General features: G+C 38.2%; 1 protein-coding gene across 1 annotated transcript in view; it reads left to right on the top strand.

Annotated features, from left to right (window-relative positions):
- Positions 1-15,991, top strand: part of LOC135198628 (sodium channel protein 60E-like) — a 534,137-nt gene that overhangs the window by 463,750 nt on the left and 54,396 nt on the right. The window contains exon 34 of the mRNA XM_064226388.1: positions 10,951-11,102. Coding sequence (XP_064082458.1) covers positions 10,951-11,102 — 152 coding nt within the window. The remainder of the gene's footprint in view (positions 1-10,950; positions 11,103-15,991) is intronic.

Here is a 15,991-nt window from a genome sequence, read left to right on the forward strand (position 1 = left end):
AAGTGTGGAAAATCTGATTTTTGAGACTAAAATCCATTTCAGTAAATGAAACCTAAATTCATTTCAAAAGGTAGAAATGGCAAGTAGTTGAAAATGCTTTGCAACTCTGTACATTACAGCAATGTCACGAACTACAACACAATGATTACAGGAAAATCAAGTTTTGTGTTTTTGCATGAAGTTAAACTATTTTGTACCTTTCTGTCAATAAGCATTTGTGAATTATCATTATTATTGACTCAGCAATCAGTATGGGGTTTTTTTAATTACTCATATAATTTTTCATTCCTTCTATGGACTTTGATCTTAAATGACTGATAGTATTGGCGATGTCTTTAGAACTGGCAATATAGCAGGACCGTGGTAGCTCAATAAAAATTCCCAAATTCCCACATGACAAAAAAACTGTGGCCTATCAAAACCCAGAATGGATGGCTTTCGAACCTTTACCTAGATCTCCAATGCAACTAGGTCAGAGGAATTTTCTTCTCTTCAGTTATGTAATCAATTTGAATGCTACTTAAATGGTGCAAATAGAAACTTCTTAAAAATTGATGAAAATAGTTGGATTTTAAAATATATATTAGGAACACTAGCACTGTAACAGTGATCAGTACAAACATAAAGAAATGTGGAGGTGATATCCCATGACAGAAGTGTACAAGCACTTATATATATATATATATATATATATATATATATATATATATATATATATATATATATATATATATATTAGTTCCCATCCATAGAGAATGCTATGCATAACACATTTAAAAATATCTCTTGTGAACCATCTTCATTATATTAACCTTATTCAAATACGTTAGGCCGCCCCATTAAGAGTTGAGATCTTTAGATGTGTGGTGTGATTAAATTATTTCTTAAAGAACAACCTGGTGTTTTCAGAATTTGTTGAACGATTACAGTAATAGTATTATTTTTATTCCCCTTTGGGATGTGTTGCCAGATTGCATTTGCTTTTTAGTTATCTGCAAGTCTTTTGGTTAAAACTATTACATTAATCTAATTACCCATACTTAGTTCATTGCTTATGTCAGCGAAGGCAACTTGGGTTTTTAATAGGGTGGGCCCATTTTGCCCTTACCCAGGATTCAAACCAAGATCCACTCACTTCATTGTTTTTATTTTGGTTTTATTGATATTTAATATGGTGTTTGTATCGTACGTTATTTTATCTTGAAATTTTAATTTTTATGATTTACCTATGTTCAAAAGTTACTTGTTTGGCTATTTTCTTACAGGGACCATATGCTTGTGGTGATTTAAAAAAAGAAGAAGAAACTACTGATATTTATCATTCTTAATTCAATTGGTAGATTCTCAAATCCTTATTTTAAAGAGGACAGAATCGTGAAATGGTAGTAATTATAGTTCATTGCATTATTTTAAAAGCAAATGCATATTCGTTACTGAAAAAAAATTGTACCTGCATTTATAGCAAATGATCGGACAAACATTATGCATGATAAGAATGCTATACATGTAGCATGGAAGCTGTGTATAGATAATTCTGAAAGGCCTGATAGATAACGTCTTTTGATTAGTTTCAGCATGTACAAGTGCTTAGAAAATCAAAGAAAAACAGCATGGCATATTTTGCTAAACAGGAAACTTCAGTTGGTACCGATATTTGCTGTGAAGGACCTACCATGTGTCAGCATTTACTGCTAAACTAGGGTTCACTGTAGTCCCATAGTTGTGTTTCCAAGGGAAAGTAGATGAAGATATTTAATGATTTATAGTGCAACAGTTTTAGTATGAAAAGATGTGTATCTATAACTTTTAAGTATTCACATATTTACGCGCAAAAACAAAGATGAGCCATGCAAGCTCTAACTTGGTGAAGAGCACATCTTTGCAAGTTTCTCGTTTAGAAATATTTTTTTCGTTTTATGATGGCAAATAAAATTAAAAACAAAGGAATCTTTGAACTTTTGAAAAAGTTGAGAAAAATAGCTACAATAATGAATTAAAGTTGGAAACTAATTTTGCTATCGCATTTCAAGCAGAGTTGACTGATCTAATGTGTGACAGGTAAAAGGGGCATTTGAGTGTGATAAAGTAAATTGTCCATAGTCAAAATTAAGCTTTAATTAAGGCAGAATATTAATCTAGCCAATTAAGCCATTGTCGGAGAGCTTTTAAATACAGTAGTTTTAAAATTGCACAAAAAAAGATGAAGCTAATGCAGACAATGAAAGCTCTTCATTCAGGAGAACAGAAGTTTTGCAGTCAATAAACAATTGCAGACATTTCTTACACCCTAAGGATAGTTAAATAGCAAAGGGAGCATACCCCAAGGGCAGCAGTTAAATTGTAAAGCTAATTAGCCTGTTGAAAGGAACAACTCATTAGAAAATTACGAAGTGCTCTGCGAGCTGCAGCTGAAATGCAAAGCTAACAGGTGTTTGAGCTGGGTACTCTAGGGCTAGGTGCTTTTGTGTTTTGAAATACTGTTTTGACCTACTTTGACAGTTAGTTGTGATATATGCTCAAACCAGAGTGGCTGGTGTCAAACAATGAAATGTCTTCTATATTTAACATGTGATCCCATTAGCAGTGAGTGGATGCATTTACTCCTCGTTTCCAATGGGCCCCTGGCTCTGTACGCATTATAAAAAGGTAGCACGTATCGCCTAAAATAGATGTTACCCTTTACTACCACCTCTGTGATTTGGATCACCAGCCACTCAAGCGGTCGACCATCATCTTATTCACTCAGTCACCGAATACATAAAAGGAAAGAATCATAGATGCAACTACACATTCTTGAAATCATAGTAGGGACTGCTGCATCCCTAACTATATAGTCTCACACTCCCTGCCCTACCAGCGGTTAGTGGATACATTGGATCTGCCTCCCTAATGCTCCATAGGTGATATTATAAACAGGCAATATTAAAATATATGCCCCTGAGGCACACTAGTCACTGTTGGCACATTCAAAATATGACACCAATAAGTTGCTATGGTTCCAAGCATATGCAGTTGCATATCTGGTTCTTTATTCCATCTGTGATTAAGGGGATACTGGTTCTCTGCTTCAGCAGCCTGACATTCAAATCCACAGTTTATTTTAACATTATATTAATGCAGTATTACCTGCTTACGATGTAAACTACTTTTGCTTCCCAAGGGAAGATGTTGGGGGAAGTCGTTTTAATACTTTCAGGTGCTTCCTATTTCTGAGTGACACCCAAGCACTTCCATCCAGCCCAGTGAGTTATTGTTGGTGGCCCTTAGACTCCACTACCAAGCCCCATCGGTCCCAGGTTTTGGTTACAGGATCCTGCATTCTTTACAAGGCGAGACAAGCATAAGCATGAGTTAACACTTGATATCCCCCATGAGATACTCTCCCATCCATGGAGGTGGAGTGGGTTATGAGCGTTGGGGAATGGCGGAGGACGTTGGGGGTAGTCGTTTTAATACTTTCAGGTGCTTCCTATTTCTGAGTGACACCCAAGTACTTCCATCCAGCCCAGTGAGTTATTGTTGGTGGCCCTTAGACTCCACTACCAACCCCCATCGGTCCCAGGTTTTGGTTACAGAATCCTGCAATCTTACCCTGCAGCCTACAACAAGGGGTAGAAGCTCATGGTCCCATTCAAAACTCCCTCCTGTCAGGGTGTTGGTACTGCATCTCTGAGCTGCCTGCTGATGGCAAGCTGCACTGGGGACTTCTTGATTCCCTTAGGAGGGGTGTTGAGGTACTGAAGAATTCCCAGGGATGCCTTGTTGCATTTGAGGCTGCTCCTTTGCCTATGTTACACCTGATGATCCTTCTGGCAGTTTTGACTGCTGCTTCAGCCCACCCATTAGACTGGGGATAATGGGTTGATGATAAGCGTACCATAACACCCCATTTTGTGAAGAATGATGTGGCCTCTTTGCTGATGAGGTTTATGGCTCCATCTGTCGAGATTAGCTATGGTGCTCCTCATCTTGTAAAGTACGTCCTCAAAACTGATATAATTCTTGATGACGCCATGCCATCTGGGGAATGTGCCACTCATAGCCACCTGGTAGCCTTTCTGCATAGGCCATGTTCATAAGGCCCTCCAACTGTAGCATGTCCACAGTATGATTGCCAGTGGTTCAGCAGGTTGTGATGGAGCATGTATATCACAAGAGGCACACCCATCCCCGTAGCTCTGCAGCCTTCCATGCCTGGCCAGTAAACCAATTGCTTAGCCCTGCATGGAGCATGGAGTCTTCATCCCCCTATTGCCCACATGAAGGCCTGTAATGACTTGACGGCAAAGTTCCTCTGGAATGAGCATTCATGTGCATCCTTGATCATAAGTGTAGACTATCAGGTCTTCTACCATAGATAACCTGTCCCTAACTGAGTAGAACTAACAAAGGCAAGCCACCTCCAGTGCCTTCTGTGGGCACCAGTCACTTGCTGCCAGCAGCTGGTACACAGGGTCTCTAGTTGCTACTTTGACCCTCTTCTCCTTACCAATTTGAGGCATTCTTGATCAAGGGTGATGCCCAAAGCAGCAACAAGGGCAGTTTTCACATCTTCTTCAAGTTCGGAGTCCTTTTCATCTGGTTCACAACAGAGAGCAGGGAAACATGATAAGTCAGCAGCACAATTCCTCTTCCCTGCTAGGTATCTTACCTGGAACCTGTATTGTAGGGTATCTCCTTGAGACGGAGGAGTCTTGTGTTCAGTATACCTTTCAGCTCTCTGTCATCCATGTGACAGCTAAAGCCTCTCCCTCAACAGCAGTGAACCCAGCTTCAGCCTGCAACAAGTGGCGGCTCCTACAAAGGGCAATACACCACCTACCCTTGCAGTAAAATGGGACATCAGCCAAGGCACAAGCACAGTACTGCTGCATGATGACAAACCCGATGCCATCTCTGCTCCAATCTGTTAGGGCCACTGTAGTATACCAGCCCATCCTTGACCAACTTTCATATGGCCTCCTGTGCTTGGCAAAATCTCTCTTGTAGGTTGCTATCCCAGTAGACATTCATGCTTGGAGATTTCTTCAGGTCTCTAAAGGGTTCCATCAGTGGGCCAGTGGTGAGGGTATTTACCAACTGGTTGACAAAGCCAAACCATGACTTGATGTCCCTAACAGAGGGGTTGTCTGGATAGGGAATCTTCGTATGGCAGCTAGACTCACCTCTGAATTTCTCTGGCTTGAGGGTTATGCCCTTTTTGGCATGTGCCCAAGAAATTATAGGTGTGCCAGAAGGCCTCCTGGATGCTGTTATCATACATAAGAGTACCATCCACACGTTTGTGTTTTCAGGGGATGTCCTTGATGACGTCATCAAACCTCTTGGCGTAGGCATCTGAAGCTGACTAATGTCCAATAATGCCCCCAGGGTGTGATAAAGGTTGTGAGTCTGCAGCTCTCTTCACTAACTCTAACTGATGGAAGCCTCAGTGCACATCTGCCACTGCCTTGAAGGCATGTAAAGGCACCCTTGAAATCATGTCAAAAGGAGCAGGAGTGTGATACATCTCTCTCCTGCAGGAGGCATTAAGGCACTGAAATTCCACAGTATGGCAGAGCTGACCCGACTTCTTGGAGGCAATGACCATTTTTGCACACCATTCTGTTGCTCCAGCAGTGGGTACCTCCTCAGTGATGCCCTTCTTGATGTCCTGGTCCAACTGCTTCTTCACTTCTGACTCCCAATGCTTCAGCACTGATGCTGGTGTGTGACATACATAGGTGGTTGCCTCTGGCAGTAGATGGATATGTTGTGCAGTGCCCTCCATGACAGCGATGACAACAAATGACAGAAGAGCTACTGCTCCAACTTCAGGATGTTCTCCTTCACTGGAGGAAGAGCATAGATGAAGGCTTGGGCAAAGACTGCCCAATGGGTGTGAAGACTTCATGCTCCATTGCGAGGCTTGCTGACACTGGTAAGATGTGGAGTAAGGACTGGGTCATGAGGCTTAGGTCCTTACAAACAGCCAACGAAAGGACTTGATGAAGTACACTTCTTGGACGGTTGTCCTGTCACCATATTGAATTTGAAGGGCGGGGGGGGCGGGTTTCCATACACTCCAATTGAACATTGGCAACATCATGTAGTCCCCTCCTGCATCATGAAAGGACATTCCTTTCAATGAGGGCTGACAACAGGGTGGGCCCTGCAACACACACTTGGGCCCCCATGTCTACCACAGCCTGTACAGGGTTGTGACCCTTAAGCCTAGACCGATGCATTGATGAGGACACTACCACTTGTATAGTAGGCCACATACTGGGTTGTATCCCAGCAGTGGCTGTCCCCAGTGTTACTGATGAAGCAGGGGGCATCACTCACCATCTTCTTGCTCCTACAAAACCATTTCAAGTGGCCTATTTATTGACAGCCATGACAAACACTATTTCTCACCTTGCAGTACCTTTCTGGGCTCATGCTGCACTCCACAGTTTCCATTCATACAAGCACTGATGGGAACCGAAGTCCTCTCAACATCCTTCACTAGTGCACACTCTAGGGCAGCTGGGGTCTATCTCTACATCAGCCACACGTGGCTCTTGATGCCATGTATTATGCCGGGGCATGAATGCATCTTTGCGAGTTGCCTTGTATGTCCCACACACTCCTCTTAAAGTATCTACACTACAAATGGAATCACATGACCTAAAGAGGTCTCTTTTTCAACATCACATCCCTTAGATCTACCATAAGCTTTCTAATAAGCATATATTTGGAAAAACCACTAGGACACTGGAAGCCCCACTCCAAGGCATTTTGCTAGCACTTTGCTAAATATTCACTAGTGGACTCCTCACAACTTTGCATATACAATGCATAGCCTGGTTCATTGCACGCAAAATCATGGTCCCTATATCATCCAAAGCCCCTTCTGTAAACAAATTAGCCCACTGTATATCACTATACCTGGCATCTAGCTTATGTTGCAACTCTGGAATACAGTGAGGCCTAATATGTTGAACTGCATCCGCTGGTTGAAGCTTAGGTAGCCTAAGCCACTATGTCATGGACCGTTTCCAAGTCCTGAAGGAGGCCAACGACATTTCCAAAGCACGCTTCTTTTGTAGCGGTGGGCCAGGGCCCTGGGGCCACACCCATTGTACCCAAATGGTTGTTAAGGACTTGGAGTGCATCTCGATCTTCGGCAACTACATGTTGAAGAGCCAGTGATCTTGGCACCACTCCAACTGGAGTACTGTGGGTTCTCCTTGCCATGAAAGTTTGTCTCCCTGGTGTAATCATGCTTATCCTTTATGGATCCTACTCACTGCACCATGTTGGAGGAAGGAGGAACCCCATGGAACACTCCAGTGTTTTATTACAAATCCTGTTAGTACAGAGGTGTGACTGCAAGTGAACTGCAGACATGTAGGCAACACTGCCTTCTTGGCAACAGACATACATTCAACCATCCTACAGATATTTTGAATGCATATGGTGGGGAAGGCGAGCATTCACATAGTCCTTCACCCACAACCTGGTCCTAAGGTCAAGTCTGTGTGGTGGCATTCATGATTTTTTATAGCTTTGTCAATAGTTTTCCCCAATGGCCAAATTCCATTTGTAGAGAATGTAATATAACATTAACATTAAAATGATGTGCGCAAGCCCAGATTCAAATCAACACCACATGACAAAAATAGGACATAAATCCCTCACTGAATTTTTTTTAATATTTGATTCGTTTCGAAGTGTGATTTTTTAGTTTTAATGAAGTTGTGATTTATTAGATATGATTTTATTGCTATGCATATCAGGGACTGTGAGTCATTGTTTCTTTTAATAACTTTCAACCTAATTATTTGATCGAAATAGTACTTTGACACCGTATATAAGACACCTCCCACTAATGTTTTGGTAATGTAGTACGTTGTCAAATCGTCTTTGTTAAGATGTTTACTCTTGACTGCTCTACAGAATCGAACGTCCGCTATTCCCCAACCTTTCCCTCCCGCTCCCTCCATCCCTCCCTCTCTAATTCACTCTTTCTTTATTCCCGTTTTTCGCATCTCTCCCCCAATACCTCTCTGTAATTTACAATATGCAATAAAATACCCTTTTCCATGATATTTTTCAATACCAGCAAATAATTGGAGAATTCATAATGAAAAGAATAGCGAGGTCTCTGACATAAAGACCATAATAATGGTCAATTTTTCCTTTCATTTTCTGTTAATAGTATCTTGGGCGTGATAGCGCAACAAGGTAGGTGTTGGGGGAAGGTGCAGTGAGAGACAGTCCAGAGCTTTTGAGGATAAGTACTGGTTTATGCATCGGTGGAGTTTGAAAGATATTTGAGAAAACCGATGAATCTCAGTTCCTGAAATGGATAGTAAGCGTATTCCTGTTATAATAACAAACTATTTGGACCAGGTATGTGAGGGATATTATTTTAGACTTAGGTGGTCTATTTGATATACGTTTATAAGTAAGGACAGTATTTTCTGACGTTGAAAACGTCCGACCTTAAAGACGTACCCAAATTTTTACTAAAAAAGTCTTGAAAACGAAAAATTAATCAACACTCGTGAGTCGATGGCTTTGAATTTGGTGTGTGCGTACATTTGACTAACTCAATGCATTAATACTGGTACTTCAGCTGCTACAGGACTTTGATTATAGTAATTTTTAGTTTATTTATTTTAGAAATATTTTTTTGTAGATATTTTTAAGTTCATTGAATTCAATATTAGATAAGCTCTTATGAAGTTGACATACCAGCAAACGTTAAAATCTAACAGGGTGTCAGGTAGCAAATACAGTATAAAGTGCCCAATCAGAAATTTCCTTAGTCACTTGTTTCAGTCCGTGCAAATGGATGGCCCTACAGCCGGTGCAATATTTTAGGATTGTGACAGTATTGGAGGTAGGCTTAAGCAGTTTTTTTTTCAGGCAAAGTGAAAATTAAACACTTCAATGGGAAATATTAGAAATATGGAATAATATTTTACTGAACAGTTATACTTCTTTAAAACCATGTAGGCTACAAAATTTACATCCAAAATAGAACAAAAAACTAGAATAAAGATTAAAATCCACAATATGCAACCATTGCAAATTAGAAAAATGTTTTAATCTACAAAACCTGAAGATATAAACATTGTTCCCAAGTATAAAAAAAGTCAAGTGTGAATTTCCGAAAGAAAATATCATAAAAAAACATCATCTTACAAACTTTCCACTCTGATTACAGTAGGCTTGTCCTAGTAAAGTTTACCAAACCTTTTTATAAAATGTAGTCATAATTTTCTAATTTAATAAAGTTCTCAAGCCCGGATTGTTTGAGTAGAGTAAAAATACAAGTAGTGTATATAAACATTTAAGTTACTGCTCGTACGGGGATAAATTATTGTGAGTGACTCCGTACATATTTTGTTAATATTATTACCTACTCTTACAACTGAATAATTAAACATCTTATTCAGAGGTCATAAACAGGTCTTCTGATCAATGTTTAACAAAAATAACATTCCCCAAGGGTTAGGTTGGGCTGATGAAAACAACCTTTGGCCCTAGACTACACTGTAAATTCATGAGATTTACTTTAGGGGAAACAACAGTAGCTTCGATGCCGAGAAATGAGTTGTTTTTGGGATGTATACAGTAATTTTGTATATTAAACGTGATTATGTTCCTCTCTCTCTCTCTCTCTCTCATATATATATATATATATATATATATATATATATATATATATATATATATATATATATACGTATATATATAAGATATGTGTATATATATATTATATATATATATATATATATATTATATATATATATATATATATATATAATATATACTACACATATACATATTATGATCTAAATTATGACATTTCAATGAGGCAGTAATTTTTTTATTATAAATTATTGTTCAATTGTTTATTTCACTAACATTAATAAAGTATTTGCCTCACTCTTCTTATTACAACGCATGATATTAATTTTCACATTAATTAGCATAACCAAAGAAGCTCAAATGGAACTGAAGCCTAAAATGTAAAATAACTGAAATGTGTGAATTCCTTTTCTTTTGCTGATACAAAGAATGACTGGTTGTCCTATTTCCTTTGGTCAAACAGGTAAGGTCTTCAAGACTTGCATTACCAAGATCATTGGTAACTGTATCGATTTGATTCAGCTGAAAGAATAGGCCAAAAATAAAGCACTGAGGCAAAAAGCTATTCAGTACTTTCCATTTAGTTCTCAAGTTCAATAAATAGCTAAGCCAATACCATGATGTTGTTGTAGTATTTTCTGATTAAACACTGAAATAATCATTCTTGTAAGTATTCAGTCAAACGTTTAAATTATAACATCCCATATCTAAAAGTTGTACCAATAAAACTTAATATAGGCTACTGGTAAAGCACAATTCTTTATTCGTTTTTTTTAATTTAGATATTTCTCTGAGTTTTCAGTGACTATGCTTTTTCGTTGCAATGACTTTAGTGTTAGTGACTGTAGTCATTCCTTGGGAAAACGAAGTGCTTATCGATGGACTGGATATAAGGGAAGATATTACTTGTAAACTTTAAATTAAGAGAACTGACTGTGATGTATTTGAGGGATCATTTCTTTTAATTTCTGACTGTGTCATTAACCTCTTTATTAGAGTCACATACTTTTGTACTCTCTCTAAACTCTAAAGATTAGCAAAATATGTTCTGTACTGCTGAATCTTGGTCGCATGGTGTTTTATCATTTATTTTGTTTCTGTGAAGATATTCTCTTTATTTTCATTCTTACAATAAATCTTGTGTTTTGTCCAGTCCTCGATTAGCGTACACATGGTCTGTCTTCTGTCTCCTTGATTCCTGTGTCACGTGTGTGGAGCCTCCATCCACGCCTCCCAACCCTTCACCTGCACGGCCGCCTGCAGTGATTGCACTGTGCACCTTCGGGCGAGCCATACCAATGACTAACGCTCACAGTTTTCTAGTTCCCCCCTCAGCTCAAGATGCAGATGGAGGAGAAGTTTAAGAAACAGTTCCCAACACGCAAGGAACTTGAAATTGTCTCTTCAACACGACGCTGGAAGAAGATGGATACAGCTGCTAAAATTATTCAGCTGGCATGGCGGGGCTTTCTTAAGTAAGTCATTCGTAATTGTTTTCCGAACATTTTTCAAACTTGGAATCCTATCATGTTTAATTAAGGCATTGTAGATGTGGTCATATAGATTTTCTTGTTACATTGCTTAAATTGCAATACTCTGAAATTGGCAAATGTAAAGTGTACCATGTGAGGTTTTATTGATGTTTAATAGAAAATAGGATCATTTGTTGTAAGTATTTCAATTTTCTAAGGTTATTCTAATTTTCAAAAATGAAATAATTGAAGAGTCATGGTAAGAATGCGAGTCCCATATGAGAGCAAACTTAATCTGAGTTGGTTTAGCTTTCTGTTTATAGGACTTCATTGATAAGGTAAACGAAAGTAAACGGTAAGGTTATTTATTTATGAATATTTCTGAATTGAATGGCATTTTGCTTCAGATTGCATCTTCCATTTGTAGAATCACTTCAAAACTTGTCATAGTTATAAGCCAATGATGTTACTGTCTGCAGTGTAATGAAAATATTCACCCAGAGTTCTGGGTTCAGTTAGAGCACATGAGGAGAGCTGCTCTAACGGTAACAAACTACAGTTTATTATGGTGAAAGTTGATTTTTGTGTTCATATCTACGGGTAATCCCTTCTACAGATAAAGCAAATTCTTCTTCTCTGGATATAGTGCTTTGTCCATAATACCTATTTGACAGCTTTTTTGTATTTTATTTTCATAACTATTAAGTTCTATGTTGTTGTTGTAAGTAACTGTTGAAAGTGGAGGTACTAAAATTCATTGTTATCCTGTGATGTATAATTTATTTAGATTGTCCATTTTGGCTCAATCATCATCATTTTTGTTTAGATAGTAATGATTTTGATTCTTAATATCATGAGAATTGGTACTGCCGTAGGTGCAGCAAGATGCATGCCTTTGCTCAAATTTTAACTGCATTGTTATGCCCTTCGAAAAAAGGAGTGCTTTTATACCATTATTGTACTGGAAATTACAATACTGTCTGGACTACTATTTCTGCATTTATTTCAAAGTATGTCTACATATTTTTATGTAAATAAGCAAAGCATCCTTTTACATTTACAAAGCAAACCTCATATTACTACATCAAAGTTCAATTTAACGAACTTACAAATTCAATCGGAAAATCTGGGTTGTATTATGTTATCAATGATAATGCATAAAATATGTTATGCGGTATATAAATCTCTTTATATATAAACTTTTATATATATATATATATATATATATATATATATATATATATATATCATATATATTATATATATATATATATATATATATATATATAAAGTCATATCACATTACCGTGATTCATATAGATATATCGAGCTACAAATGTCCTTCATTTCCTAATCGCTCTACCTCGGAATTAATATATTGAACATATATGAAAAGATATTAATTCCGAGGTAAAGCGAATTAGATATTAAAGGACATTTGTAGCTCGATATATATATATATATATATATATATATATATATATATATATATATATTTGTATGTATACAGACACACACACACAAACACACACACATATATATACTTATATATATATATATATATATATATATATATATATATATATATATATATTATATATACAATGTTCCAATTTTTAGCCAGTACTCATCTCCAAGGGGTGGTTCTTGAGAAAGTACAAGATAGTGCTCACTAATACATTCATAGTTTTGCCACTTCAGACACCCACTCAGAAAGCTAAGCTCATTAGTAGCACATCAAACTCCCCTGTATACATTATGCCACTCACCTCAATCTTCCGCAATCACACATTCCTGGACATTAACGTTCTTTCTTGCTAGTATCCTTTCTATGTTTCCTTTTCCCTATTGAGGCGTTACTGCTTACAGTGTACCTTGTATAGCACAGCAGAGATGATACTTAAAGTTCTTTGCAACATCCCTCTGGCCTTAGCTGCATTGCTTTTTGTATTTTACTTATATCTGTTCTCTTTGGTCTCGTCTTACTTAGCTGGCTAACTTTTTTTTAACTTACCTTATTCCATTTTCAATTCTCCAAACAAACCCAATGCGAGTGTACCTTTTAGTCTTCTTAAACTACATACTAATAATAATAAGATGCCATCTATCTGCACATTCTAGGCCTTCTGTTCCCCTTCAGTACACATCCGGATTATACATTCTCTTCTCCATTCTTTCCATCTAAAAGTGTCAGTCCATTCTTTCTTGGATGGTAACCTTTATACATATCTACATGCCTCCACACTTCTAACCCTTTCAGTTGTTATTGCCCTTCGTATACTACACAAATAATTCATTATGGCAGCTTCAACCCTTTTTAGTGTTAATTTGCATTTAGTATCCACACCATTTCTTTGAATGTTCCAACTTTGTCATCAATAGACCCAGTAATTCTCTACCAAATCTTTTAACAAAACCAGCTTACTTCCTTCCTTCCTAACAAACAAACCTCATCATTTTCCAGCACCCACTTTCTATCTATTTTTTTTTTCACTACCTGCCGGTAACCAAGTACATCTGTAAGGCAATTATCCTTATTTTGGAATTTTCAATCTTTTAAATTAATATCCTTATCTCTTTCCCATTTTTTATCCATTATCTTCTTGTGCACTTTCTTCACTTTTTTATTTAAAACTTGCATAAATATACCAACATTTTCATTCCCTTCCCCCACCATCCTCCCTAAATCATTGACCCATTGCCTTCAATAAAGGGCTTAGAGTATGACAGTTTAGAAACAATGTCTCAGTGTTGACCTAACAAACTGAAGTCAGGCCTTTTTTTCTCTTAGTAATTTCACTGACCTGGGATGAATCTCACACTGGTAGGTGGGGTTAGCATTCCTAATAAAAGGCGATAATTGCTTAGGTGACCCAGATGACTGTCTAGTTTTTGTCATCATTCAGGATGGTAGTCAGTGATTGTATAGTGTTGCTGTTGGCTGTGTTTCATAGTATTGTGATTTTTCTGGTTTTGATCGCTTAGGACATCTTTGACTGACATCAGGTTCTCCAGGAATGTTTTTTGCATTAACATAGTTTACTCTGCAAAATTAGATATGAACTTCACTCTATAGTGTTAGGCACACTTTGTGCCAGTTGTAGGGGTCAGGAGTGTGATGTCTAAAAGGTGTGAAGAGTGTAGGGAGTTATCAGTTGAATTTTTGATGAATTCCTCATTTGCATGACGATGAGGAAGTAAATAATTAGAGCAGAGATAAACATTTAACTTCCCCTCCTGCCTCATCACCGGCTCCTTCATCTCATATTTTCCCACCTCTATTTCCCAATCTCTCATCACCTCATTCACTCCTTAGACCAGAGCCTAGAACCTCAACTCTGCCTTCTGCTCCTCAACTGGTTCAAGAAAAGCATATTCTAAATTTTAACAGGATGTTAGTCTTATTCTAGAAGTTATGGGTTTGACCAAATTCTGGTTGTCAGTAACAAATCTGTGACTCCCCATAGTGTGCATTCTTTTTTGCAGTCCCGTTCAAGAGGAAAGGTGCCAGTGGCTTCACCTGTCTGTTGCCCAAGCTTAGTGCTGTCTCTGACAGTTGGAAGAGTAGTTCTTGGGGCAAAGATTTTCTGTGCCCTCCGACACCTATCTGCCACCTGTATTGACTGGTTAGGTGTTTGGCTTACTTCTCAGAAAAACATTTCGCAAACTTAAATCATCACACTAGTTATCAGCAGCTCATAATTTAAGAGATAACAATAATGTTCAATTTTCTGTTGAACTTATTTCACAGGTGTTTGTATTGCAGTCTCATTCTTTTCCTTCCACTACTTTTCTCCTTATAAACTGTTCCTCCCCCCCACCCACCCCCACCCCCACCACCAACCCCCACCCCCACCCCTGGTACATCTTTAGTTTCTGGTGTTAGTGGTGGCCCTTGTTTCTTCCACCTCCTCTAATGATCATTTTTCAACTTTTGATTTGTCTACTTTTGATGACATTGTCTTTTGAGGTGGCTACGGTCGGTGTGGTATTGCTAGCCTCCTCTTTTTCTCCTTCTCCCATCCATGCTCTTAGCCATGCACTACAATGGTTGTTACATCAGCCCTCTCTTCAAGGTGCAGCACCACAGAAATTGTGCTTTATACATTTTTTCTTCACCATTTCCAGGTATTTCAGGTGCAGTGTCATAAGAAGGTGCACCTCCTGATTCCTTCCTCCTGCATCATCTGGATTTTTTGTTTGAAGGGTCAACTTTTGCTGTGCCAGCACCTTCTGCCTGGAGGACAAGGAACTTGTTTCAGTAGCTCATTAACGGTTTTACTCCCTTTTATCCTCACTTGGTTAAGGAAGTCGATTCTACAGACTATATTTCTGTTATCCTCGGTTTTATTGGTACCTTCTTATTCTGTGAAAAACTTTAGCCTTCCCACTTCGTTAGAGCATTATCCAATTAGTTTTCTTGCACCCTGATGCATAAGGTATTGTTCAAAACCACCAGTATTTAATTTGCTCTTTATATGAGATATGCAAAGTTGCCTTTTATGTTACTGGTGCCTTTCCTTCATTTAACTGCCATCAGTTCAAGATGCAGACTTTATTTTACTATTTGTACCCAATGAAGAGGCAAATAACCTGAAGTCTGTTAATCCATGGCTCATGCCACATCATGGCTAGACCCTCGTGACGGAGTTTCTTGTGGAGACCACCCTCAGTGAGACTTGTGGTATCAGGTGGCAATGCACGTACTTTCATACCTCATCAAGTTCCTAAGTTTTGGGCTAACTTTATCCATCATAGAACATATTCTTTCCTCTTTCTGGCTTCTAAACAGATTACCCTTGAGAGCTACCTATCCTTGCAAAAGAGTCCGTTCTTTGGGTAACAATCTTACTTTCTGCCAGGGAAATTAGAAGTGGCTGTTGAAATGAAAC

The sequence above is a fragment of the Macrobrachium nipponense genome, chromosome 22 (genome assembly GCF_015104395.2).
Source record: "Macrobrachium nipponense isolate FS-2020 chromosome 22, ASM1510439v2, whole genome shotgun sequence".
In the NCBI taxonomy this organism is placed as follows: domain Eukaryota; kingdom Metazoa; phylum Arthropoda; class Malacostraca; order Decapoda; family Palaemonidae; genus Macrobrachium; species Macrobrachium nipponense.